The sequence below is a fragment of the Chanos chanos genome, chromosome 4 (assembly GCF_902362185.1).
Source record: "Chanos chanos chromosome 4, fChaCha1.1, whole genome shotgun sequence".
NCBI classification, from domain to species: Eukaryota; Metazoa; Chordata; class Actinopteri; order Gonorynchiformes; family Chanidae; genus Chanos; species Chanos chanos.
This window is the reverse complement of record NC_044498.1, coordinates 45,788,536-45,814,718: the sequence shown is the minus strand read 5'-3', so window position 1 is coordinate 45,814,718 and position 26,183 is coordinate 45,788,536. Positions and strand designations below refer to the sequence as shown.

Genomic DNA, 26,183 nt, shown 5'->3' with positions numbered 1-26,183 from the left:
AATGTCCCCGTGTATACTTATATTCTTAGTCGGTGATAATATCAGAGATGCTGTCATATAATTCCATTCGGCGCGTAAAGTTTCCCTTGCGGGAGAAATTTACCCGACGGTCCCTGAGAAAGGAGTGAGGCTCTTGGCAAGATGTGTCTGTGGTCCTTTATTTTGAACAGAGCAGTTATAGTCTTGAGTGAATTGAATTAAGAGGCACTCAAGGGCATGAATACTCTCTGGTTTCTCTGTCACTGAATGAAAGAACAGAGGAAATGTTATCGAATATAAAGATGCCATGTGTTACACGGAAAGAAATTCATTAAAAAAATTTGCACGTCTTTGTGACTGCCTTGCTGTCATCTCTGCCCACTTAACTTAATTACATCCTAGAGGTTGGTAAGCCATAGATATATGCAGTTATGTAACACGAGCAGTCTTCTGTGATTGTCTGAGTGGATGTGAGGTGCCTGTCACCAAAGGAACACACTCATGCGCACATGCACATATACAAATACAATCAACATATAGTGCCACTGCCCTCTACTGTGGGGAGTTTTGAGGTGACCTTCAGTGTAGGGGAAAAAAAAACTGATTTCATTTGTAAAAGCCTTCAGAAAAATATAACCACTACAATCCGGGTGCGCTGCTGAAATCGTTCATATGGGGAAAAAAAGAAATGTGTTTATGTCAGATGCTAAAACACAACAACACTGACAATCAAAAAGTCCTGAACAATTTAAAAAATGTTGGTAAAACAGCTGAAGAATTTATGCGTAATTGTTACCAAAAATCAGTTAATAATTTGTTCTCTAAATCCGTCCCGATTTTGCTGATTTCTTATCTGCGTTTGTGCGGTTTTCTGAACTTGGGCTCTGTCTCGGAGTCGATTTCACATGCAGCGTTTCATGCTGTGGAACAGCTTCAGTAAGCCCTAATCCTATTAAGTCTGCACGGCACAGGTTAATGGGATCGCAAGCCTCCAGTCAAACGCAGTGCCCGACCAGTCAGAACTCAGACTGTGCTACCGATATGGAAAGTTTCCAAACTTACTCCGATGTGATATCGACAGGCATACAGTAATATGCTACGACAGTATGCTGTTTTTTTTAATTGCAGTTGTAGACCAATTCATTTGTAAATGTTTCCCCTCCTGTTTTTTTCCTGTGTTAGGAGGTAGAAAAAGAGGTGAAGTGTACCAGGTCACTCTTACCTGAATAGGAACTGTCCTGTTTTTTCCCGGACGTTTTGTTCTCTTGCTTGAAAGAGTTCTCATCGTCCGCATCGCAGTCACCCCACCAAGACGGCTGTCCGTACAAAGGGGTCCCCCTGTGTAAGGCAGCTATGTCCCCTACAGCATAAATATAAAACTCGGATTTAAAATCAAACGTAAAGAGTTTCAAAACTCAAACCAGACAGAAATTGCTGATTAAAAAAAAAAAAAAAAAAAAAAAAATATATATATATATATATATATATATATATATATATATATATATATATATACACTTAAAGATTACTCTGAGAAGAAATGCACCTATCACAAGACTCTATTGACTCTAGTCTCTCGCTTGTCACTCATATCAAGAACACTACCAAAACGGCCTTTTACCATCTCCGCAATGTCGCCAAAATTAGGCCCCTACTATGTTTAGCTGATGCAGAAACCATTGTCCATGCATTTGTCACGTCTCGCCTCGACTACTGTAACGTTCTGTACTCTGGCTTGCCCGCCTCTAGCACCAGAAGTCTTCAGCTTGTCCAGAATGCTGCTGCCAGAATCCTGACCCGAACTAGGAAGTTCGATCACATCACTCCCGTCCTGGCTTCCCTTCACTGGCTCCCAGTTCACATGAGGGCTGATTTTAAAGTCCTCCTATTAACATTTAAAATTCTCCATGGGCTTGCACCGGCCTATCTTTCTGATTTAATTACACTCTACGCCCCCCCCCCCGCACCCTGCGCTCTCAGGCTGCTAAATTATTAGTTGTTCCAAAAGTTAAAAAGAAGTCTGCTGGCCATCGCGCCTTTGCCTACCGCGCACCCTTTCTCTGGAACAGCCTACCTATAGATATTAAAGAGGCAAACTGTCTTGCTACCTTTAAAACCAAACTTAAGACTCATTTATTCTCCGTGTCGTATGATAGCATAGTCTCAAACTAATCTTCCGGTATAGCTCAGTCTCTGCTGTAGTCTCTCCTGGCATAGTTTAGCTTAGTAGCTGCCGGCTTAGATACCTCTCATCTTCTCTCTCTCCTCCCTCTCCTCTCCTCTGCTCTTATCTTAACCTGATCAGTTGCTGTCATTAACCTGCTCTCTTCTCTTTGTGTGAGTGGTCGATGTCTGCGCCTGCTTCCTGGATGTGGCACCTTCCCCTGACCGGCTGAATGACTTTGTGCCCTGCTGTCCCTGGCCCTGCTCCCCCACGTGGCCCTGCTCCTCCTGCGCCCTCCTCAGCTACTACTCTTGCAACTTTCAATACAAAATTATCTATAAAATTACTTGTCTTATTTCATCTGTTAAGTGCCGCTACTCCAATTGCTCTCCTTCCCTCCCTCATCTCCTGCATGGCTGTGGCTCATCTGTTTGAGCATGAGTGTCTGGTGTGAGTGTGGCTACTTTCTCTTAGGTGTCCCCCCCCCCCCCCCACCCGCCATGCCATCCCTCTTCACCGTCATCCCGATGGCTGCTGCGGCTTCGTGTCCTCCTGTGCTGCTACAGCTGTGCCGTCCACCCCAACTGAGCCCCATGCTGTTGCGTCATTCCTCATACTACCTACCAGTTGTGTTCTCATTTATTATCACTCTGTTGTTTTGTAAATTGCCCTCTGGGCTGGCACCTACTGCACGCCTGGCTGGCCTAGAAGGGGTCTCCTCTCTTTGTGGTCCTTCTCAAGATTTCTCCTATTTTTCCCTAATGTCTGGGTTTTTTGAGGAGTTTTTTCTTGCCCGCTATGAGGATCAAGTCAGGGGGTGCCACCCTGCTCTGTTTTGTTGTAATCCTGTGGGCATGTAAAGCCCTTTGAGACTGTAAACAGTGATATTGGGCTCTAAATAAACTTAAACTTGAACTTGAAACTTGAACATGAGTAAAATGCGACTTAACCTGCGAAGACATATTTAATAACTGTTCTACCGACTCTTCAACGTGCCACCGTATTTCATTCTATCGAATATTTTTCATTGCTCTGTATTCATATCCTTGTGATTTTACAACAAGGCGCCTGTTCAGCTGTGTCTTTTTTGACAAAATGACAAAGCTCCACCTTGCACTTTGATGTATTGCTCAGGGCAGTGAAGCACACAACAAAGCATGCATTCTGATGAAAAAGAAGATGAGACTCAATGAGAAAAACCCTGATGGAATCTGCTCTTGTTTCAGATATCAAAAGGACTTTGCCTTCCGTTGTTTGCTAACGGTCAGAGGAATGTCATGGCGGGACAAAAGCTCTCCTGCACCTTGACTGTATTCAGCTCAGTGGCATTTGGCTCTGCACTGTGACATTCATTACTCCCGTTTGCCTCGCACTCCTGGGAGAGACCTAAGATTAGAGCCACTGATTTCAGGAAGACCTCACCCTATTGCCACCAGCGACTGAGGGGTACAGCGAGGGGCAGTCACACAGTCGTAACCCAGCGAAATGCCACGCGGTGTTTAGAGAGGAGCACAGCGTGAAGGCAGACATTTCTTTTTGAAGTAATAGGGAGTGCAAATCCATGAGTGATCAAATCACAGAGCACCCTAATTCCCTTCTGCGCTGATCACTTCAGAACATCCTTTATCTTCCACCTCACTCCACCTCACTGAGCAACACCCCTGATTCTTCTCCGCAAAGACCTATCCAAACCCCTGACTCTCTTCCTTCGGATCAATCCGTACAACCAGACTCAGCATCACGCTATTTCCAGAACAGCTGAAAATTCGCCCGACCATTTCATAATTCATAACACGGTTCACACTTTTTCATGGAAACACAGATCGTTTCTGCGCCGCGCAAAAACAGACGACGCAGCCCACGGACGCAGCCGGGTTCCGCGGCACGTCTGCGCGAAGACAACAATAAGCAGGACAAAATAACCCGGTGGCAGTGCAATAACAACACGTTCCACGATGCCACCCATCTCTTACTTTTCTAAATACAAGGGGAGCGTGGCACGGCTGTGGGGCAGGCCTGAGACCTGTCATTACATACCCAGCACTTAAGGGCTTCACTACGCCGCTCTCATAATTACATGGGAGTTAAACATGCAGTGCTTCTTAACCCGGCTAAATGTGGCGGGTACGGTAACATCCAGCTTACCTAACGGCCCGGAATCAGTCGCTGCTGCGGCACGGAGAGCGCTAGACAACAAACTTGTCTTGGTCTTTCTCCGATTTTTTACGAAACGTAGAAAGAAATCGCTGCTTTGCCGCTGCGTTGCACATAGAGACCAAACCAAAGCAGACCAAAGGGCCTGGCATGTCAGTAATTCTTGTGAAGACAATTTGAGGATTTCAGCGTATTGTTTAAACTAGGTGTTTTAAATTCATGTATGGGAGCTGGTAGGAAACTAACTTATGAGAGAATACAGTTTGTATGTCCACACACGTCTTTAATGGGAACTGAAATGCCATCGCTGTATATCCCGTTTAGGATATTGTCATGTAAAGGTCTTCCTCTGGCTGATCCGGTCCTAAACCAAATCCATGAGGCAATTTCCTTTACTGCCATGCTCATTCAACCACAACCCCTGTAGATGTTTGAGCCCTGCAGTAGTACGCTGTAGGTCACTGAAACTCAGCCTCTAACAAATTACACCTATCTAATTGTGTTTACATTAGTCAGCCTGAACCCGACACAGTGAGCCTTGTTTATACTCTCTGGCATCTTGCACTGTAGTGAAAGAGTAATGCTTTTAATTATGAGGGTTGACCGCCTGTTGGGTGCTCAGCCTAAGCGAGATGATGGAAAGACACAAATTTATTGTAACAGTTCAGCCATTCAGATAAACATGACACCTGACTGTTACTCTCAACTAGTACCGACAGAAGACCCAATGGAGCCAATCAGATAAGGCACAGTAGAAACATTTATTATGCTTTTTTTTTTCTTTTCTTTTTTGCTGCAGGCTTTGGATTTAATGACATGTTATTCAAAGATCAGTCATTAGCTCAAACCACTTTTTAACTGATAAGAATAGATAAGCCATGTGAAGTTGTGGGAGGAGTAGAAAAGAGAGAGGGAGAGGGAGGGAGAGAGTGAGAGAGAGAGAGAGAGAGAGAGAGAGAGAGCGAAAAGAAAGACTTAATAAAACCAGCATTTAATCACTGAACAAAAAAGCTACAATGGGAATTTCAACACTGTCTGAGCTGCTTATCAGTTACATCAGTCAAACCAAAATATCAAAAGATGATGTTAGTCTGACGCGATGGTCATTTCTACCTACTCTCCCCTGCTCACTCCACACAAGCTCAGCAAGCCAGCTTCACACCAAGTAAGACGCCAGAATCATTCCCTCACCTGGCATCTTGTCCTCGGCCTTGTTTGCTTCCACAGGTTTAACAGGAGGTTCTGCGACAGGCTCTGTGACTTTGCACTCAGGGGCTTTGGCAGTTGGAGATTTGATGGTCTTTGAGGGCTCCCCATTGGTAGGCTTCTTGCCCAGTTGGAGCTGACTGGTAAACTTTTCATGCTGACAGAGGGAGACGGAGGGGTTTTGGAGAGAGAGAGAAGGGGGAACATGGTCGAATGTCAACTGTCATCAAATGCTAACTTGGATAGCTCAAATGTGGGACGGTATGCAGAGGTAATCAAAATGAATACTAATAAGAAAAACAGTTGGGAACATTACTGTACAGGCGCATAGGTAATGTTTTTACGGTAGCGCCTCAACTGTTAAGCACACATTTTAAGATCTTAAGTCTTTACAATTACGGATCTATTATGTTCACGAGAGAAAAAACTTGGTGCGTGTTAAAAAAAAAAACCAAAACAATTTTGTGGATACACTCACTTTTAAAGCTTCTTCTGGAACGTGTAGCTCTCCTCGAACCACGGTGAATAGATTGGTATGTGAGACAGGTTAAGGAACACATTTAAGATCAAACCAGTTCACACACTGAACTGTAAGAAAACAACATGTTCCACCAGAAAAAAAGTCTTGCACACAAGATAGACAAACGAGAACAAATCCATACATCTAAAATCCTTCACTCACTCTCCACAACTATACACACAGCAACTCATCAATGCACAAAACTACACTAATAAGCAAATCAGTCGGAAACTATTAATGGGGGAATTCTTACATTACATTCAGAAATTTCATATTAAACACAGAAAATCAGAGAGGCTGTGTTAGGAAATGGCTGACTTGCCTTTGAAAAAGGATATCATATCCAAATCTCAATTTGTCATCTATCTTCAAAGTGATGTACATCTGCTCCTGAATTCTAACATCATTCACAAATGTCTGTGGAATTGAAAACAACAAAAACAACAAACAGAAGTTAAGATTCACATTTCTAGGACTACCTGACAAAGTACTAGCAGAGCATCTTTTACAACATTAAAAATGTAAAAAGACAAAGACACAACATAAAGGGACAATCTTATATCAACATGAAAAAAAAAACACTTCTCTCCTTTCTAAAATCTAAAAGTATCAGGTGTCAACAGTTTAAATGAAATCAGACAATTTTCTTGGATCCTTCTCTCTTTAATCCAGGGTTAAATTAAATCCCCTACTTAACCCTGTCACAAATTAAGAATTAATTCTGTGTTTTGAGTATAATGTCTTAATCTTCCATGTGGAAGTTGTTCCACCACACCGTGTCTCAAGTCTTTTTTTTTTTTTGTAGGGTGTTTGCGTGGGTGTGTTTGTGCGTGTGTGTGCGTGTGCACGCGTGTGTTTGCTGAACATACACCATTTTAGCATCAAATACTCATTAGTCTGTAACTGTTGACTGTTTGTCATTTGGGTAATTGTGATTTCAAAGAATCATTTAAATGATCATTTAAAAGGATCATTAGGAAAGTCACTGTTTATGTACAGTAAGTACCCGTGAAAGAAATAAAGTGTTTGTTTCTTCAGACCTGACCTTTCACATACTGTTTCAATGAAACTGACATGAGGTTGCAGCATGACACGCAGTCTATGCCGCCAGTCAGAGCATTGAAGCCCAGTTTGTCTCAAATGACAGAATGTTCTGGCAGAACTCAGAGAGATGGGAGGGAGCCAGTCTTACTGACAAAGCAGTTTCAGACTACCAAAGTTTTAAGTTTCTCCTGGACAGAAATGAATCTTTACATTACAGGACCTGAATAGTTTCTATGTACAGTAAGAGTTTCTCTTTATTACAAAAGTCATCCTAAACAGCACTCTAGTGATTAATAGTTAAGTCCGCAAAGTCCTACTTATTCTACTCATCTTAAAAAGTCAAACATCATTATAGCCGAGGAAGACGTTTAACAATGATATGGGATGCTTCCTCTGAGAAAGAACAGAGCAGAGACTCTCCCTTTGAGCAGAGTAATGATGTGATTAGCTTTGAGTTTAGCTGAGGAGCTACTGGGCACAGGGTAGAGGAGCACTCAAAATAGGTTAGCACCTTGCGTGTTGTTTTTTTTTGTGAGGGTTTTTTTTTTTTTGGTTTCTACATCCTCTATGTTATGTGGTGCTGACTAGTCTTTACTCATACAAATCCCGCATAGGAGCACCTCCGGCAAGCACAAGGCAGGAAAAGGAATTTTAAGGCTTGACTCAATGGGAAGTGTTTATGAGTCAAACTTCCTGTTTTAGGAATAGTGCCTCAGAGGTCGGAGACTGCCTCTGTCGACCACATGCAGCCAGACACACATAAACTAACAATAACACATGATTCAGACCGGGTGGCGGGAAAAGCCTCTAGTCAGTGTTTCGTGCAGTGTATAATGGAACTGATATGGACTGACTGGGTGAGTGAACTTGTCATTAACAGAAATAAAAAAAAACAAAAATCAAAAAACCTTAAACCTAAAAAAACCTTATGAGTCTTTTTTTTCTGTGAAGCACCACAGTAACAGGGAGCATTTACATTACGATAATTACTTCAAATCAATAAAACAAACAAAAAATGAAGAACCTGTGATACAATAGACAGGAAATGAAGATTAATATTATAAATGTGATTATATTTATGTAATAATAATGATTATTCACAATAATCATTAATATTATAAATATGATAATATTTATAATATTAATCTGCATAGAAGTTACAATAAGCATTTCCTTTCTCTTACTCACCCCATTCAGACTACCCAGATCCTTCACCTTGTGCTCATCGCTGGCAGATTCATAGTTGATTACTGCATGCTGCTTGTCAACACTCCGTGACTACCAAAAAAAAAAAAAAAAGAATGAGTAGAAGCTTTTTTTTTTTTTTTTGGCTCAAAGAATTTTTTGTTATTTTTGGCTTCCTTGATCATTGTTTTGACAACAGTATGTATTAGAACCATACTTCAAATGTTAACAAAGCCTTGTAACTAAATTAACATTTGAAGGAAAAATAACTGACATTTCTTAAAACTGAGGGTCAGAGCATTCTGAATTTTTGAGATTAGATTTCTTTGGTGCTGTAAATGTTTCCCATATTTTTATTTTGAGAAAAGCTCTTCTAAGAATACTATTATTTAAAACCAGATAATGTATCTCACCAAATACACAGAGGAAGATTTGGCAAAAGGCAAAGCAAATAGTAAATGGAATTCTGCTCAATAGCAAAAGACTGAGTAAACAACGTTCACACCAACAGACCTCTCTCAGCCGATAATGTTACTAAGATAACCCACAATAGACAGGAGAGACTGATATGACTGGTACATACAGACTGACCCAAACAACCAGCACATATGACTTCAGCACTGCTGACTGTAAAGACTACATGCAGATTAACAGTAACATAATCAAACATAATCTAAACATAATTTCAGAAGTAAATACTGAAGAATGAGGACGTCGTGGAAACGTATCTATTAGCCACGCTAAAGAGCTCTAGCATAACTCGTAACTCTCGTCTCCTCTGGCTATTGACAGATCTTGGGCTCATCACGCGAGAAATCAATGTCTTAAAAAAAGCAGTCACATGGCGTGAGCCATTTCAGCAGCTAGAGTCTTCAAACTCGCGTGAAACAAAGCTGCTGATTGTCTGCGTGGCCCCCAGGTCACATGAGGGTCAGAGAAGAAAGATGGGGTTTGCTTAAAACAAACCCTGTCTCTGTCTTGTTTATTAGCTTCAAACTCAGCTTCACAATCTAATGACTTTTCAATCAACTTCTTGTGGCATCTAGAGACCGGATAGAAGAATCAGCTATTATTTCATTATGTTGCAACTGCAGACTGAGACGAATATCTAGTCTGCAGACTGGGACGAATATCTAGTCTGCAGACTGGGACGAATATCTAGTCTGCAGACTGGGACGAATATCTAGTCTTTTATAAAGCAAAGGCTAAATTTCGAAAGCCAAGCCTACACTAACAGAGGGCAGAAACATGCTAAACCTGAAGACATCAAATGATGCTTGCACGAAATGCTAAGATTTACTGATACTATCAGATACCACACAGTTAGATAACCCTAATAAAGTGACTAAAATGAATTTTTACATCCACAAAAAAATGTAGAGACTCCTAATTTAATATTAAACTGCTAATGCTGCCTTACTCAGCAACACAGAGGACTAGCAAGGCCAGGAAAAAGAAGACCACCCTTTCTGTTTCTCGGCCGCACTAAATATTGTCTTTGACTTGGGCTGGATACGACAAAAACACTGCTGTTGTTGCAAATTCAGCCTTCTCAGACGTGTTTGTGCTACGATAGTGTTACATTCTGAAACTCCACCTCATAACTGCCTGAGTTGTAGTAACATCACGTTATTAAGTCCCATGCACTGGTGTGTATGTTATGCCCGGAATCTGGCACTCTTCCAGGCTAAGTTTTGACAACAGAGAAAGTTGTTCACTTGAACTGGATGCCCTCCATTACAGCTAAAAGTAGCCAGTGAGGTATCTGTCCCACTTTCTATTAATATAGCACCATGACTAACGGGCACACGGCGAAAATGACGCATTAAAGGAGTCAGGTATCCCCAACAACGCTCCTTTTTGAGGTGTAAAGAAGTTTCCCTCTGTGCTCATCAAGATTCTCACGGTCTATCTGTGCAACCATAACCATCATGGGAAGTTAGCGTTGTTTAAATACAATCTAGTATTAGCATTAGTAGCTAATATAAGGTAATAGAATAGCACCTTGTATTAGCAGCAAACAGAAAATCCCCATTACGTTATCAAGCCATGGGACATCACTGATTGAACCTAACGCAGCTGCAGGACAAGGAGTGTATCTGAGGTTGTCCAGAGGTCAGAAGAGTTTTCCAAGCAGATGTTAAATCTCTAAAGAGTTACCTGCAGCATGAGCTCACAGTCATCACGACCCACAAAGATCATCTCGCGGGGCAGCCGGTGCCGCGTCCCGCCGCTGCTCACCAGAAACCAGGACGTGAGGCTCATCTCTGCTATGCTCCTGCCGCCTCAGTCCTCCCTGTCATCCTTTAAGGGGGGGGGGGGGGGGGGGGGGAGAGAGACAGAGAGAGAAGTTGGTGGTGGGAATGGAAGAGAAACAATTAAAGCAATTGAATATTTTGATAAAATTTCATTTTCCACATTAGGTTATCAACAGTGAGTTAACTGTCTAAAATCTATGTTTGGCTCCTACACTCAGAAGGTATTGTTTCACTCTGTAATGATATTATTTCCTATCATGTCAGTAAATCAAGCTAGAATCAGGCAAGAATCCAAATTCCAAACAAAACACACACACACACACACACACAGACACAAGAGACTGAGTGAGTGAGAGAGAGAGAGAGAGAGAGAGAGAGAGAGAGAGAGAGAGAGAGAGAGAGACGGTTAGTTCTATGACATTCCTGTCTTTCCTCCAGTAGTGCTACTTTTAAGGGAGCACAAAAATGTAGCAGGCAGAAAGTCCTACAGACAGCTATATCCTCTCTCTCCTGCCCTGATCATTGCCAGATGCCAGAGGAAGTGATGTAGGCAGTTTGGCTGAACACTGCATCATGCTGTTTTCTTTTTTTCTCCTTTCGCTCTCAAAAGGAGGTCAAATTCTGCTGTTTCACATTACAGCTGCTAAGCATTGGGAAAAATAATTAAGCATAACTTCCTGGCCCACACACTGAAAATCCCCCTTCTGAGTGACCTTGTACAACTTGTGCAAAACCTCTTCGCTGAAATGGTGGCACATTGTAAACACATAAACTGATGATATCCATCAATTTAACAAAAAAAAAACAAAACAGGAGTTCATATACTTTCAACAGATACTAGAGCCAATAAGTGGTTTACTTTCTTGGGATCTATTATGTACAAAATTCAGAGCCATTACCAAAAAGAAAACATTGGTTTTTGCATACCTTGGGTCAATACAAAATGTTACATATTCCCTACAATCACTAATCCATGATATGCAACAAGTCCGTCTCTCTCTAAGAATCTGTGGGCCCCTCTTGTTTTCCTTGCTGAGTAAAGGACCCAGAGGCTGTCATGAATTATTAATGTGTAATGAGATGATAAACACTACAGTTCAGAGAGTGTTTTTTGGGGGTTTTTTGTATTTCTAAATCTGAATTTGAATGTTTGCAGAGCGCAAGACCACATTATGTTCCTGTCCACAGCCACTGCCTTCCGTCCTCATCCTCATTACTAACACTCACACTATTTTCCATAAACCTTCGCTAGGGTACACCATCCGTCCTTTAAATGAACTACTGAACACCATCAGTACTGAGTTTTTCCAAAGTGCTAGAGCATAATCCTTGGTCTTGTTTGTCACAAATTGATATAACATAAGGTGTACTATCAAGTCATCTTAAATGACAAAGTGTATCTACTCCATGTTTGTCCCTGTACCTGTACAGATTATTAACATGTAAGCTTATTAGCAAGAGTACAACATACGTTCCTTCCTTAGCAAGTGCATTGAATACAATATCCATGGTAGTTTACATAGAACACACAACACACAAATAAAAAAAAAAAACCCTTAGTAAAATGTAAGGTTTGCTTTTTATCAGGATATAGCTACAACAAACTTTTTCAATACATCACAGGAGTGACTGAGAAGGAATAGCAGCACATTACTTGCTAGATTTTCTTTTCTCTGGTGCACAAACATCAGTCAAATAACCACAGGAAAGTCATTAGTCTATGAGACCCGCCCGCAGAAGCCAGGAATACGCTCAACGTGGCAGAGGAGCCATGCTGCAGGCAGGCAAGTGCAGAGCTAACTGCTCGCTTAATAAGATGTGAAAGAGCTTTACCAGCTGAGGAATGTTTGTGGTGAGCACCTCTCCTCTTCTAGCACACATGCACTCCAGAGAGAAATCTAGCTCAGAAAAATGTCTAACCTACCACAAACCATTTGCCATTGTTCACTGGACACTGGTCTTCCTGTGCGTGTGTGTGTGTGTGTGTGTGTGTGTGTGTGTGTGTGTGTGTGTGTGTGTGAGTGTGTGTGTTAAAATGTGGGGGCAGGATATTCAAAAGCTACACTTGAAGAATTTAAAGCGAACAGGAAAGCAAGCCCAAATGGACGTTATCCTTTCTTTGGTTTCACCTGGAATAAGTCTGAGCGACTACAATATTATATCTGAGCTTGTATTACATTATCTAAAATTTTTTGTCTCGTGTGACTGGATTGAGAAATGCAGCTTTTGTTGGTCAAATGGGTGGTTTCTTCGTGTTTGGCTCGAAGAGTATCCTCCCTGTCTCTCTCTGTGGCTGTAGAGCTGGACTGTTTCGTGCTGACTGTGTGTGTGTCTTTGGGAGTAGCAGGAAGTATGGCTAATGCTTCCTCACAACAGCCCTGGCTCATCTTTGAGCCCCTGTCCAACTTTTCATTCCAATAAAATGCTGACTCACTATAAATAAATGAATGGTGGAGGTGCTGAAATTTTTCCCCCCCCAATACGTTTCTTGTTGTGTGATAAATCACAATGATGAGTAACAATACCACCCGCAAAACAATTTTTGATGTAAAGCAGAATTCTTCATATTCAGCGTTTTTGGTGCTTGAATACTTGGATACATTTAGGCAATAATGGCACTGGCAATGACACTTGGACTGAAATAGCATTCAGGATTTCCCCATGGTTTTACTGCTTAGAAACCGCTATTTTATATTAGCCTTCAACATTCGAAACTTATGGAGAAGGAGGTGTTACAATGGCATGAACATTTCACCCCCATGGTTCTACACTAACACCATGGTACAATACTACAATAAGACCACATATTAATCTTGACCTTTTCACAGAACACTAGGCCCAGATGATGCAACAGCGCGCAAAGTGTCCGCCCCTCATCTTCATGACCTCATCCGGGCCCATGAATGCTAGCTCAGCCCATCTCTGCTGGCCGGCTGCAGGCAAGCTCTGCTAACCTCCACAAATACTTCATCAGCATAGAGACACTCCCAGATGATCTCAAGACACCACGAGACGCAAGCATGTAAAATGAGTCCATGTCAAGAAAGGTTTTATGTGTGGGGATGAGCTTCTGTACTTCAATACTGTTGGATTCGTGTAGATTCGTTGGATTCGTGTCGCTGGTTTCTGTTTGTTCGTGACATCTACCAGTGGAGAATGACCAATGCAGAACTTGATTTGTCATTAAAAACAAGCTTGACCACATCTTTTGATTGGTCTCTTCCAAATACTACCTGAAAGTTTAATGTTCTCACAAGTAGCCTAGCTTTGGTAAACTTAGGAGATATTCAAGAAATAAAATCTTCACAGACGAATAATTTCTCTACTGTGGAGTAATAAGAGGTTACATACCCTTTGTCTTCTCTGAGCAGTTTTTTAAAAATGAAACATAGTAACAGAAAATGATACATGAGAAAAAAGAGTCAAGGGTACTGATTTTTGTAGACACACAAAAATTAATGAGGGTCTCTTCCTCTGGCTAAAAGGTTGCGACAAAATATACAGAGAACATACGGAGATTAGACAACAAACAAAGGCTAAAAAACGCATCTGTATCAAGTTGAAAATTGTAGAGACATAAAAATTAATGAGGGCCTGTCCTCTGGCTAAAAGGTTACGACGAAATGTACAGAGAACATACAGAGATTAGACAACAACCCAAGGCACAAAAACACATCTGTATCAAGTTGAAAATGGAAAGAACCTAAATCCTGCTTCTCAGCTAGCTTCGCAATCCTTTACGCACGGCCTACAGAGAAGTGAAAGTGCCACGGCCTCACAAAAATGCAAAAAAAAAAAAGAGGGGGTCTTGGTCTCTTCCTGTGACTGTTGAGTTGCGATATATCGCTCAGCAGAAATGCCACCTAAATCTCGTACATCTTCAACGATTGAGCACTTTGTCATCAGCAAATGTCCTTGGTTTAGGGTACATTATCATGTTATCGACTGAACTCATGTATCTGCTCCTCCAGAAATAGGCTCAGTGATAAAAGGCCCAGGGGCTGCAGCACTGCCAGTAGCATTCCCTGGCACGGAGTCTAATTACATCTCTGACCAACTACTAGACTAGATCGTTATTCTATTCTAGGCATGTCTTTATATTCTGGAGTCAAGGATAAGGGGAGGCGGTCAATACGACAAGTCGGGATCAAACCAAATTGCCTCTGGTAGATACGAGGAGCGGAGGTTAACTTCGAATTCTAAAGCTACTGCCTTTGCTCGAGCAGACAGACAACTCAGGGTGACATCTATGCTGAGATGGCCTACTTTTAGAAATTCTGCCCATACAGAAAATCTATCAAGGTGCCACTCATATACCTACATTCATCATACGCACAAGGTGATCTTACCTTACACTTCTTATAAATGATTGTGTTTTCACCACAATTACAATATAGCTGTCCTTCTGAATCTGTAATTAAATAACTAAAAATGTACAGCTTGTATGTTTTTTTTAAAAAGTTAAGAGTTTTTGTAATGCTGTTTTTATATAGGCTACCCTGTTTACAAAACTCCGTTGGGAAAACAGGGTGGCAACTAGAGAACAATAGCTGACACTCTCAAGGAATTTTCTGCTTTTGTTAGTGTGACATATTACTACATGTGACCAGGAGAAAACGAGAGCCAGTTTCAAAATAAGTAAGAAACACACACAACACAATGATTATACTTATGGTTTGCCAATATTATGCTGGAGATCACTCAGACAAGATCAAAGTGATGCTGAAGATTGAAATGTGATTGTAAGTGAGGGTAAGAAAACTAAACGTTCTTCATCAATGCCCCTCTGAAAACGTAGAGGGCACTTCCAAGTCTGTGTAGACGGATCATGCGGGTTGAAAAACACATATGAAAAGGGTAAATCAACAGAGGATGCAGAAGAAGGTAGACAAATGGGGCAAAAAAGATTCTTTGAGGCCATACTCCAGCTGAATGAACAAATTAAGTATCTGCCTCTTGAAACAGGAATTTGGCATTGTTTTGCTCCTGGACAAAGACAGCGACTAACATCTAATATACAGCTTGAGGTAGGCGAATAAAACATAATGAATATCAATTAGTTTACAAATAAAAGGGCTAAAAAAATCACACAGTTAATTCCAGTGGAATTAAGTTCCTTTTTGGAACTAACACATGGTTTAAACATGTTTTAAAGAGCCTGTTTTCCTGTCTGGCCAGAAAGACAACGACATACACTAAGGTTTCTTATTTGCTGGCTAAATAAATAATTAGTATTTCAGAGCAACCATCATTTTTTTTGTAATAAAAAGAGACAACTGAACAAGCACATCTAGTGAAAAGAGAAAGCAAAATCTGATGTGCAATCCTGAGTAACTGAAGCAGTCAATGAAGACAAGCTGAGAAACACGCTGCTACGCAAATTTGGAAATGCTGCAAAAATACCATATGGCCAAGAAGGCAGGATAGCACATTTACATCACAAGCATGTGTTGAGTCTTCATTAATCCAAACTGACTGTTTGCAGAAGTGAATCACCAAAAACAGAAACCCCCACCCCCCACCACGCGTAGTGACCTGCTTGACCCGAAGACCCACATATGTAAATGAATCGTCAGTATGTCGTACACCAAAATGCAATTTCGCCATGATGAAACAAAACAGTACAGTTTTCTTTCTTTCAGTCTTGCATTATAATACCATGCTTGCTCCTCTAAAAGACTGATATCTGGGGTATGATAATTAGAAAAGAGCGTAATATCTTTCTAAAATAACAAAAAGTACAAATGAAGCATGGCCCGTTTACAGCCGCAAGATTAAACACCAGGATAGCCTGAAGCAGCTCCATGCTCAGCAGACCGACGTGCTATGATTGGTAAAGTGCACAGGACTACACTGTATGTTAGTCATTCATAATGGAGCACAAATATAGGCCATCACTAAAGAGCAGCTTTAAAATGACCAGTGGGCAAACAAAGGCTTCACTGGCCTGCAAATGACATGATCGTCTGGTCAACTTAATGTGCAACTGGAAACAATGATGCCAGGATGAAAGATCACTTTAGCTACGATAATCTTTTTTTGCTGTATGTAATACATGTATCCACGAACTAATAGACATCGCTGTGATGTCTTAAGCTTGATGTCTTAAGGACATTCCAGTGATACAAAACAAAGTTCTTACTGAGTTCTAATAGACATTTTTTAATATTTATACTCTCTGGCTTAATGATGTTTCTCTTGCGATTCTGTTCCTGGTCCACTTCAGTCTTTTAAAAGAGGTGGTGTGTGGGATGGGTCATACACAGACCATCACAAGAGGTGATGTGACCTGATTAATAATTCATCATCTGGGGGTTCTTTCAGAGGTCTAAAAGGCTCCAAAGCTCTCTTCTAACTATTTAATGGTGATAGGACTAAGTTGCACCTCTCCCAAATGCACATTAGTTATAAGTGTTACAACCATGTGTTGTCTTTGAACAGTATAAAGTGAAGATAAGTGAAAGTGTTCCCTGGACCATATTTGATCCTTTCCCATCAATATTGTCATGAAATGTGGTCCATTCATCATGCAAGACCATTTTAATATACATGAAAAACCATATAATGGATGTATGAAGAGTATTTTTATCGGGTATATAATCGTGATACATGTTTATAATTGTGACATATATCTGTCTATCTATCTATATAATCGTGGGATATATAATCATGAATCTTTTGCGATTCTTGTAAGCCTTCAGGGATGCCAATTTGTCACAGAGAAAGAAATGCTGGTTGAGGGGATTTTACAGTATAAGTTGTCAGCATCTCAGATCCATGTAAAACAGCGATAACATTTAACGGAAAACTACCTTACATTTTGTCATTGCAGCAAGGTTTTCGTGATATGAAGCCTACACTGAGCCTGATGGCCAGTCTCTTTTTACAAGGGGTAAAATTAGGAACAACATCAACATGGAAAAAGATACAGTAGCTACGGGACAGGGCTGAAATAGAGAGCAGGAAACAAGGATGCAACAGTAAAACCCAAATAGAACCTAAAAGGGACAATGGGGCTAATAACAGCTACACCCAAAACAGATGTGAGTAGCAAAAGCATACACACGCACAGAATTTTTCCATATTGAATTTTAATATTAGGGACAAGACTATTCCCTTTTTTTGTTTAAAAAAATTGATTTTCTTTTTTTCCGCAGCAACTTAAAGGCTATACCAACAAACCTCATCCTGCTTGACGATAAGCTAGTTTGTTAAACAATGCACTTGATGTAATTTAGAGTCTATGCTGTGGCAAAAGCCTGTTTGTCTGGCATGCAAGTTCATTAAATCACATTCTTTTTTTAATTGAACCCCATTCTAATACACTTTCTGGATCTCCATGACCAAACAAAACAGCTCATCCAAAAAGCGTTCTGTTATTTTATCATACTGTAAACAAAACATCAAAGACAAAGGCCATTTCACTATTTTCAAAGTTTTTCTTTACATAGTAATTGGTTTAAAAAAGTGTAAGATATTATAAAAACTGTGAGTTCTCGCAAGCTCAAATCTGACTGTGATTTTTTTTTTTTTTTTTACTGTTAAATTTCAGCAGAAGTATGCTGTGGACAAAAAAAGTCTTGTCTCCAATTAATTACAATGCACTCACTAAATGCAAAATTATATAGAAGGCTTTGTGACTTGTCCACGCAGCAAACGCATTTACCCAAATTTACAATATGACCGATCTGCAAACCGCTGGTTCCAGCTGGGAAGGCATGAGTAGCTGGCCACAATCGACTAGCTTTGGCCTAGGTCCAAAACTCGAGTTCCTGCAGGAGGAGGGGACTGCAATCCAAAAGAAAACAGTCATTTATCCCATCCCGCTACTTTGATAGAGCCAAACAACGGTTTGTAGCCTGTGCACAAAGATTTCTTGTGTTGAGTGCAATTTTCCATACCGTGGGTATATGTTTTCTCCCTTGCGTGCACATATTTTTGAAAACCTATTTTACCACAAAGAAAGTAAGATAAAAAAGCATGTGCCTTTATTTGACAATAAACAAGACTCGGCCGGTGTCAGTAACTTTGAAGTTATCGTGCATGGGGCTTGTTCCCCGTAAATCTTAACGCACTTTTTAGACTATATTTCAAAAGCTACGCAAAAAACAGCCTTGTTCTTTCTCGTTACTCAAGGAGCCAAGTACCATATTCTGTTTAACTTCAAGCGTCAAGACCCTCCCTTCGATAAATAGACAGCAATTACAATATAACGTATAAAAATAATCTGTATTTTGCCATGTTCAGAGTGTCACTTGCACTGAATGGTAATCGGTCAGGCCAGATGTAGGCTAGACAGGCAAAACAAAGGCTCTGGTTTCCTCAACGCGATGAAGGCATGGTTCATCTCAAACCTAATGGGGGATAAACCTACGTTCTGGGAATACGCTTGAAATGAACATTTCAAAATAAAGTATCATGGTTAATACTGTAAATTGCCCACTAAGTTAAAATATATGGAACTACAGGGCTGGAAGATACATACAAACTGGTAGAAATGACGGTGCATTGTCACTGTCAGTAGATTGCGTACCCTTAAACAACTCAACAGAGAATATATACTTTTGCAAAAAAAAAAAAAAAAAATAGAATAACCATAATAACAAAAATGTTATTTCAGTTTTGCATTAGAGATACTTTTTCTCACGGTTTACAACTGACGATTATGATAACTAATCTATAGCAACGAAGCTAAGGTACAATAGATTCTTGTTATGGACGGCTACTGACAATAAAGGATACGTTACCTAGTAGCAAGCACCTATGTCACACTGACATTAGTCGGGTAGCGTGCACCATTTCTTTATTTTTTTTATCAGTTCGAGTAAAAAACGTGTCGAAATACGTATGAACTTTACAAGAAAATTATGCGGGTTCTGAAACTAACGTTGTCTGAGATAGCGGACAAGGATAGCACTAAACTAGGGTAATGACCAATAGCAGCTGTAATATAGCTTGCCGATTGTCAATGCTTCTTAAGAACAGTATTCCTAACCATAACATTAATTTGTCAGATTTTTAACTTACCCTTTCCAGTGTGAACTTTTCGTTGCTTGTTTGCAAGCTGAAAGGCAGCAGCAGAATGATTTTCGGAGCCCAACCCAATCCTTGTAAGTAACGTCCTATTTGACTCAGTTGCTCAGCAATAACGTTATTCCTAAAAAATAGCGGCGACATACGGCAGGCTCAGGATTCAGGCAAGTAGGACATCCTTTGCGCCAGCGTTTGCAGTTCCAGCACAGTCCGGTGGGCGTGTATCACAAAACTGATTGGCGTGCTGTTTCGTCGTATCAAATGAATTTACATGTATAAATGAAAAAATTATCGATGTATTAACCAACAATTGTCTATTTTTGTAAAGGCACACCTTTTAATGTTTTTGAACAGAAAAATGAATTAGACGTTATTTCGCCCCCGTCACACAACTGAGATTATGGACTTGTAGTTTCCGTTTTCCTTTTCCAATTAAAAAGCGCTTTAGTCCTTCGTCAGAACGACTACAACTTCCAGTAGCCTCCTCTAGGTTTACGGAAGTGTGTAGCATCTACGTTGTTGCCGTTGACGTTGGTTCCTTGCAACCTGCTTGAAACTGTTTGAGTGTTGCCTTGGACAGTTTATTCAGTCAGCAATGAAGCCGTATTTAGATTCCGACGAGGAAGAAGAATTAGGGACATATCAGAAGAAATTAAGAGGTGATTACAGCACTAGCAAATCAACAGACCTCTCAAGGGGCTTTAATTTGTGTTATTGTTATAGGTATAAATACCAACAAGCATTATTTTCCTAGATAGACAAGTTGGTAAAGCAGTCATGTACCTCCACAAACCAGCCTTTGTACGAATATTTGCTAAAGTTATAAACAGTTTTATGAGGAAAAAGAAATGCTTTAGTCTGCAGACAGTACTACGTTATACATTCTCTTTGTCGTGACTTAGCTAATATTCGAAAAGTTCCTAATAAGTGAAGCCACAAATAAAGGTTAACGGTTTTTTACATACTGTGGCTCAATCGATGAATCATGTTCAACAATAACTAACTGAAAGCTTGACCATTCCAGAGAGGGCCAACCGCAGTATACAGCAGCTTAGTAGTATGTTGGCTGACCGAAGCTCTGACACCGAGGGTACCGAGGCAGAGGAAAGTCAAGACAGGAGCCATACCGCTGGCGAGAGCTCGTTGCATCAAGTACAAGCGAGTGAAGCAGGTGCTTTGTCATAAACATAAACATTTGCCATAAGTGCAAACATATAATTCGCAAAGGACAGTAATACATCTTCTGAATTCTTCTTCTTCTTGTTATTGTGGTTGTTGTTGTTGTTGTTGTTTGAACCACTAGAGACAGTTCCTGCGTGGAGACTTCTTCCTTTTAAAGACTGTGCTCATGCTTTTAATTTCTGACTTAGAATGCCCAATGAGGAAAAGTATGTATGCTGCAGGGAGACTGCTCATTCGTATTGTCTGTGTTTCAGTGAGTCAACTGCGATCTCTGCTTCAGAAACATCCCAGGGAGTCTCCCAGTTTCTCTCCTTCAAAGAGGAAGTCTGCACCTGTGGTACTGAGGCCAAGATTCTACAATGTGATCTTGAACGAAAGGCTGAACAGTTAATTACAGTATAATATACACTGCCTGGCCAAAAAAAAGTCGCTGTTTGGATAATTACTGCAGCGATTAATAAGTTTCAGCTAGCAACAATTCTTTTAACCCTTAGTGATGCAGTGAGTAGCTTCCCCTTTGTTAAACAGCCATGTGGGAAGAAGTATCTCGCGGTCCCTTTGAAAAGATGTTACTGTGTTTCAGAAGGGTCAAATTGTTGGCCTGCATCAAGCAAAGAAAACAGCTAAGGATATTGCTGAAATTACTGGAATTGGGTTAAGAGCTGTCCAACGCATTATTAAAACCTGGAACTGATAGTGGTGATCCATCAGCTTCGTGGAAGAAATGTGGTCGGAAAAAAATCTTGAATGATCGTGATTGGAGATCACTTAGTGGAAGTGGAATCGTAAAAAAAAAAAAAAATCAACAGTAGAGCTCACGGCTATGTTTAATAGTGAAATTAAGAGCATTTCCAACGCGCATGCAAAACTCACAGGACTGGGACTAAACAGCTGTGTGACCATAAGAAAACCAATTTTTAGTGAGGCTCATTGGAAAAAAGGCTTCAGTTTGCTAGGGAGCATAAAGATTGGACTCTGGAGCAATGGAAAAAGGTTGTGTGGTCTGATGAGTCCAGATTTACCCTTTTCCAGAGCGGCGTAAAGAGGGGAAGAGCATGAAGTGATGCACCCATCATGCATAGTTCCCACTGTTTAAGCCTCTGGAGGCAGTGTTATGATCTTGGGTTGCTACAGTTGGTCAGGTCTAGGCTCAGCAATGTAATGTGGCAATAAAATGAAGTCAGCTGAGTATCCAAATGTACTGAATGACCAGGTTATCCCATCAATGGATTTTTTCTTTCCTGATAGCATATTCCAGGACAACGATGCCAAGATTCATCTGGCTCAGATTGTGAAAGAGTGGTTCAGGGAGCATGAGCGATCGTTTTCACACATGAATTGGCCACCGCAGAGTCCTGACCTTAACCCCACTGAAAGTCTTTGGGATGTGCTGGAGAAGACTTTACGGAGTGGTTCGACTCTCCCGTCGTCAATACGAGATCTCGGCCCAAAACGAACGCAACTCTGGATGGAAATAAGTGTTGTGACGTTTCATAAGGCTGTCGAAACAATGCCACAGCAAATGCGTGCCGTAATGAAACCTAAAGGCGGCCCAACGAAATATTACAGTGTGTGACTTTTTTTTTTTTTGGGCCAGGCAGTGTAGGTTGCCTTTCGTTTTGTGATAAGATATTCCTGAAGCACATAAACAGTTGATTAGTTCCCCTTGTAGCACGGTTTAGAAGATATCAGGATCAGTTGTGTATTTTCATTTTGTATGCTGTCTCACTAAATAACATAGTCTCTTTGTTTGCATTGTGCAGCAAAAACCTCCAGATGAGGAGAATGGTAGTGGGCACAGAGTTCAAGATCTTGATCCAGTCCTCACTAACCAATCAGAATACATCAAACACCTAGAGGCAGAGGTCAAGTTTTGCAAGGTATGATTAGTATGTTATTTGGATATGTGTGGACCTGCTCACAATGCGATAGACGGACCATCAGCTGTCACGCTGTTATGTCTTTCTTTGTCACCGTCCCACATAAACCGTAATGTCGGTATGTGTCAGCGGTCATCTCAGTTTTATATCTTTCTTAGCGTGTTGCTATTTGTTGGTACCCATATATAATGTACAGGTGTCAACATTTGGAGATGATTGTGTGCAGTGCTCAGATCTTTGCAACCGTAGTGGTTACTGTATGTGGCGTTGTGTCTAATTTGTAGGACGAACTTCTGGGGATGAAACAGCGTGTCAGGGTGGTGGTTGTGGAAAATGAGAGGCTGCACGAAGAATTGAAATCCAAGGTTGTGGAAGACACTCTAAGAGACTACACTATCTTAGATAACACGGTAATCATTTTTAAAATTGATTTGGTAAATGATTTATTGAGAATTTACTTTAAATTCAATTAAGTGGTTTTAGTGAAACGAAATTAAATTATGTCAAATTAAACAATGTTGCATACGAACAGATCATTTATAAATGATGCACTGAAACATTTTAGCTGTATGTACTTTAATTCTACCGAGAATCATTTTCTGTTGTTTATCGCATGAATTTTTCTTTTTCATTTTTTACTTTAAGCTAAATGCCACAGGCATGGTCACAGGAACTCCAGCAGCAAAAACAAAAGAGAGCATCACTCTACAGGCAGAGGACCAAAAGTGGAAGAAAGAGCTGGTATTTAAGACTCATCCTTAACCTAACTTTTATATATATGTATACTATTTTCACATGAATTTAGATAAAGGAGAATGATCCCTGAATTCCCGTATGAATGCGTTTAATGACTGGTTCCCAGGTACGTACCTCTCTATTCTTTGTAGAAACTTCCAGTAACCTATTTCTTCTGACACAGGAGCAGTTGAAATGTCTATACCAAGCGCAAACTGAAACACTGGAGGCCCAAGTGGTGTCTCTCAAGTAAGTTAGTTTCACAAACTCGTTACATGCAGTTCACAAACATGCGCAGACATTTTTGAGCAAAGCTTTGAGTGTTTGAATATATTTGTGAGATAAAGCACAGAATGTACGTGTCAGCGTTCTAACTAACGGCATGACATGAGTCAACCAAACAGACTCTGCTTCATGAAAATCAAACTGAAGTCCTTTGAATAAGAAGTACAAATTGCATGTGAGCTCCAGTCATGATTTTCAATGTCTCCTTTAGCTTCTCAGCTTGTTTTGTACACACGTAGAACCTAATACCAATACAACTTGATCAAATCAAACTGGAGAGATCAGAAGAAAGAGGTCAGCACAGGTTGTGAAGTACAGCTTGTGGCATGGAGCATTGGTTGTTGTTTTTTTTTTTTGTTTTTTTTTTAGGAAAGACTTGGTGACCACACAGAGGGAGTGTGAGGAGGTGAAGGAGCGGCTGAGGCACAAAGAAGCGTTGACGGCAGGGAGTAAAAAGCACGTAGGGGGTTTGTGTGTGAAGTGTGCCCAGCACGAGGCTGTTCTTGCAGAGACGCATTCCAACGTGCACGTCCAGGCGATCGAGAGACTTACCAAGTGAGTGTGTCGACAGTCGGGATTTTCCATCGAGGTCCAAACTTACTTACACACCCCTCCCCACTAATCAGATTTCATAGACATGTCTTGACTGTAATCATTTCGTGACTGGTTTGCCACTCTTGCGTAATAATATTTTGTAATTGTCCTTCTGTCTGTGAAGGGACTGCTTGTCCTGCTTGCAGACCTCAGACTTCTAGTACATGTGACATATTGAGAAAATTCTTTCAATATTATTGATTGTGAAAGTCCACAAAGCTGTCTGTATCTCACTGTTTATTGGCCTGAATTAACCCCCTCAGGAATCCTTTTTTCTTCTTGTGAAATGGTATTAACCAGGTTTATTGATTTTGTCTTTTTCCTTTTGCTAGTCTAGCAGGTTGGTTGAGTAATGTCAATATGCATTTTAAATATCTCCCGTAACCGATCGTGTTGTGGTATCAGTCAATCATTCTACCTCAAGGCAAGGTTGAAAGTAAATGTAGTATTTGCTTTCCTTATCAATTCTGGCTCATCAGCTGTATAATTTGTCTCATGTCAATTGAATGGAATGGTGTGTTTTTGAAACAAGAGGTGCCAATGTACACACATGAACTTTGAGACACCGTACAGCTTGTGTATACGCTAATTAAAGTGCATGCCTGCCATTTGTTCTGTTTTGAATTCTGAAAGTGGCATGCACAGAATACCTGCTTTATATTGTGCCCATTTTAATGTATTTCAAAATAGATGTTAATCATCTTTGAAGTATGTGCGTGCATGAATTTTACTAATTTCAAAATCAACAGTTTGTGGCAGTTTGCATTTAGTGTACTGGCAAAGACCATGAGAATCTGTTCTCTAGAAATCTGTTGGTGAGAACTTGTAAACTCATTGCATGTCCCACAATCCTGTGTGTTAGAAGCCAAGATTGCAAAACTGGTGATTTTTCTTTGGGCGTGCAACTTATGATTAGATAGACACAAAAATTATGGATTGAGCCAGTAACAAACTATTCATGGTTTGTGTGTGTATATGTGTGTGTGTTTTTGTTTGTGTGTGTGTGTGTGTGTGTGTGTGTGTGTTTGTGTTCGTGATGCAGAGAGCGAGATGAGCTGATGACAGTGCTGTGTTCTCTGAGGATCAGTCACAGTGAAGCTCAGCAGAGAGAGTGGGCTGCCTACCACCAAGTCAAACAGGCTGTGGAGATGGCAGAAGAGGCCAACCTGGAGAAGACCAGAGTAAGATGCATCATTCTACACTCCTTTACACCTCTCATTCTCAGCTAGATTCATATTTAATGTTCATGACTAGTCAATAACTCATTACTGAATAGCGCATGAAAAATTGTCTTTCTGTGACCTGATTCGACTCCTTTGGGCTGGTGTTTTTCTGTTCTGCTCTGCACTGGGTGTTTTCCTCTAGGCTGTGGTTCAGTGTGAGCGCGTTCACACTGAGCTGGCCCGTCACAGAGAGAGGCTAGAGAAGGAGTTGGCCTCCGAGCAGGAGAAGATAACGCAGGCCAGAGAGGCTGTGCGCAGTGAGGCGAGAAAAGAGAAAGAGGAGCTAGCTCAAACGGTGAGTACCACCACGTGTGACGATCTCCAAAGGAAATCTTTCAAAGTCTTTTAGAGTAAACCTCTAAAGGAATTATCTCCAAAGGAAATGACTTTTTTTCTGAAGGAACTTAGCGATTGCGTTGGTGTTGCGTGTTTTGGATTCAAAGACGAATGATAAAAAGGCACAATTGATAATAATTCATTTGAAACCTGAATTGTATGTTAAAGGATTCGACCAAGTCTCAAAGCAGTTAACAAAGCTGTTAACAAACTGCTTTTTTTCCCATCCAAAGTAACATTAAAGCAATTTAGTGCATCTGCTACTGAGACACACGGCTAATGCTCTGTGACCTTAAGCCTGACTGAAAGGGACTTGATTACTGTTTGTCTGATATATGCAGTCATAGGCAGACAGCAGCATGGAAATCACATCAGTCAAATCACTCGATGTGACAGCTTTATTTC

General features: G+C 40.7%; 2 protein-coding genes across 2 annotated transcripts in view; one reads left to right on the top strand and one right to left on the bottom strand.

Annotated features, from left to right (window-relative positions):
* cep170aa (centrosomal protein 170Aa) overlaps positions 1 to 19,608 on the bottom strand; it is a 36,183-nt gene extending 16,575 nt beyond the window's left edge. Inside the window, exons 1-7 of the mRNA XM_030772376.1 lie at positions 19,538 to 19,608; positions 10,413 to 10,556; positions 8,256 to 8,345; positions 6,362 to 6,440; positions 5,982 to 6,040; positions 5,489 to 5,660; positions 1,202 to 1,339 (exon numbers count right to left, since the gene is read on the bottom strand). Coding sequence (XP_030628236.1) covers positions 1,202 to 1,339; positions 5,489 to 5,660; positions 5,982 to 6,040; positions 6,362 to 6,440; positions 8,256 to 8,345; positions 10,413 to 10,517 — 643 coding nt within the window. The 5' untranslated portion in view covers positions 10,518 to 10,556; positions 19,538 to 19,608. The remainder of the gene's footprint in view (positions 1 to 1,201; positions 1,340 to 5,488; positions 5,661 to 5,981; positions 6,041 to 6,361; positions 6,441 to 8,255; positions 8,346 to 10,412; positions 10,557 to 19,537) is intronic.
* A 530-nt stretch (positions 19,609 to 20,138) lies between these two features.
* sdccag8 (SHH signaling and ciliogenesis regulator sdccag8) overlaps positions 20,139 to 26,183 on the top strand; it is a 35,984-nt gene continuing 29,939 nt past the window's right edge. The window contains exons 1-10 of the mRNA XM_030772375.1: positions 20,139 to 20,202; positions 20,568 to 20,714; positions 20,980 to 21,062; positions 22,489 to 22,605; positions 22,890 to 23,015; positions 23,251 to 23,346; positions 23,525 to 23,589; positions 23,995 to 24,180; positions 25,262 to 25,400; positions 25,585 to 25,737. Of these exons, the coding sequence (XP_030628235.1) occupies positions 20,139 to 20,202; positions 20,568 to 20,714; positions 20,980 to 21,062; positions 22,489 to 22,605; positions 22,890 to 23,015; positions 23,251 to 23,346; positions 23,525 to 23,589; positions 23,995 to 24,180; positions 25,262 to 25,400; positions 25,585 to 25,737 (1,176 nt within the window). The remainder of the gene's footprint in view (positions 20,203 to 20,567; positions 20,715 to 20,979; positions 21,063 to 22,488; positions 22,606 to 22,889; positions 23,016 to 23,250; positions 23,347 to 23,524; positions 23,590 to 23,994; positions 24,181 to 25,261; positions 25,401 to 25,584; positions 25,738 to 26,183) is intronic.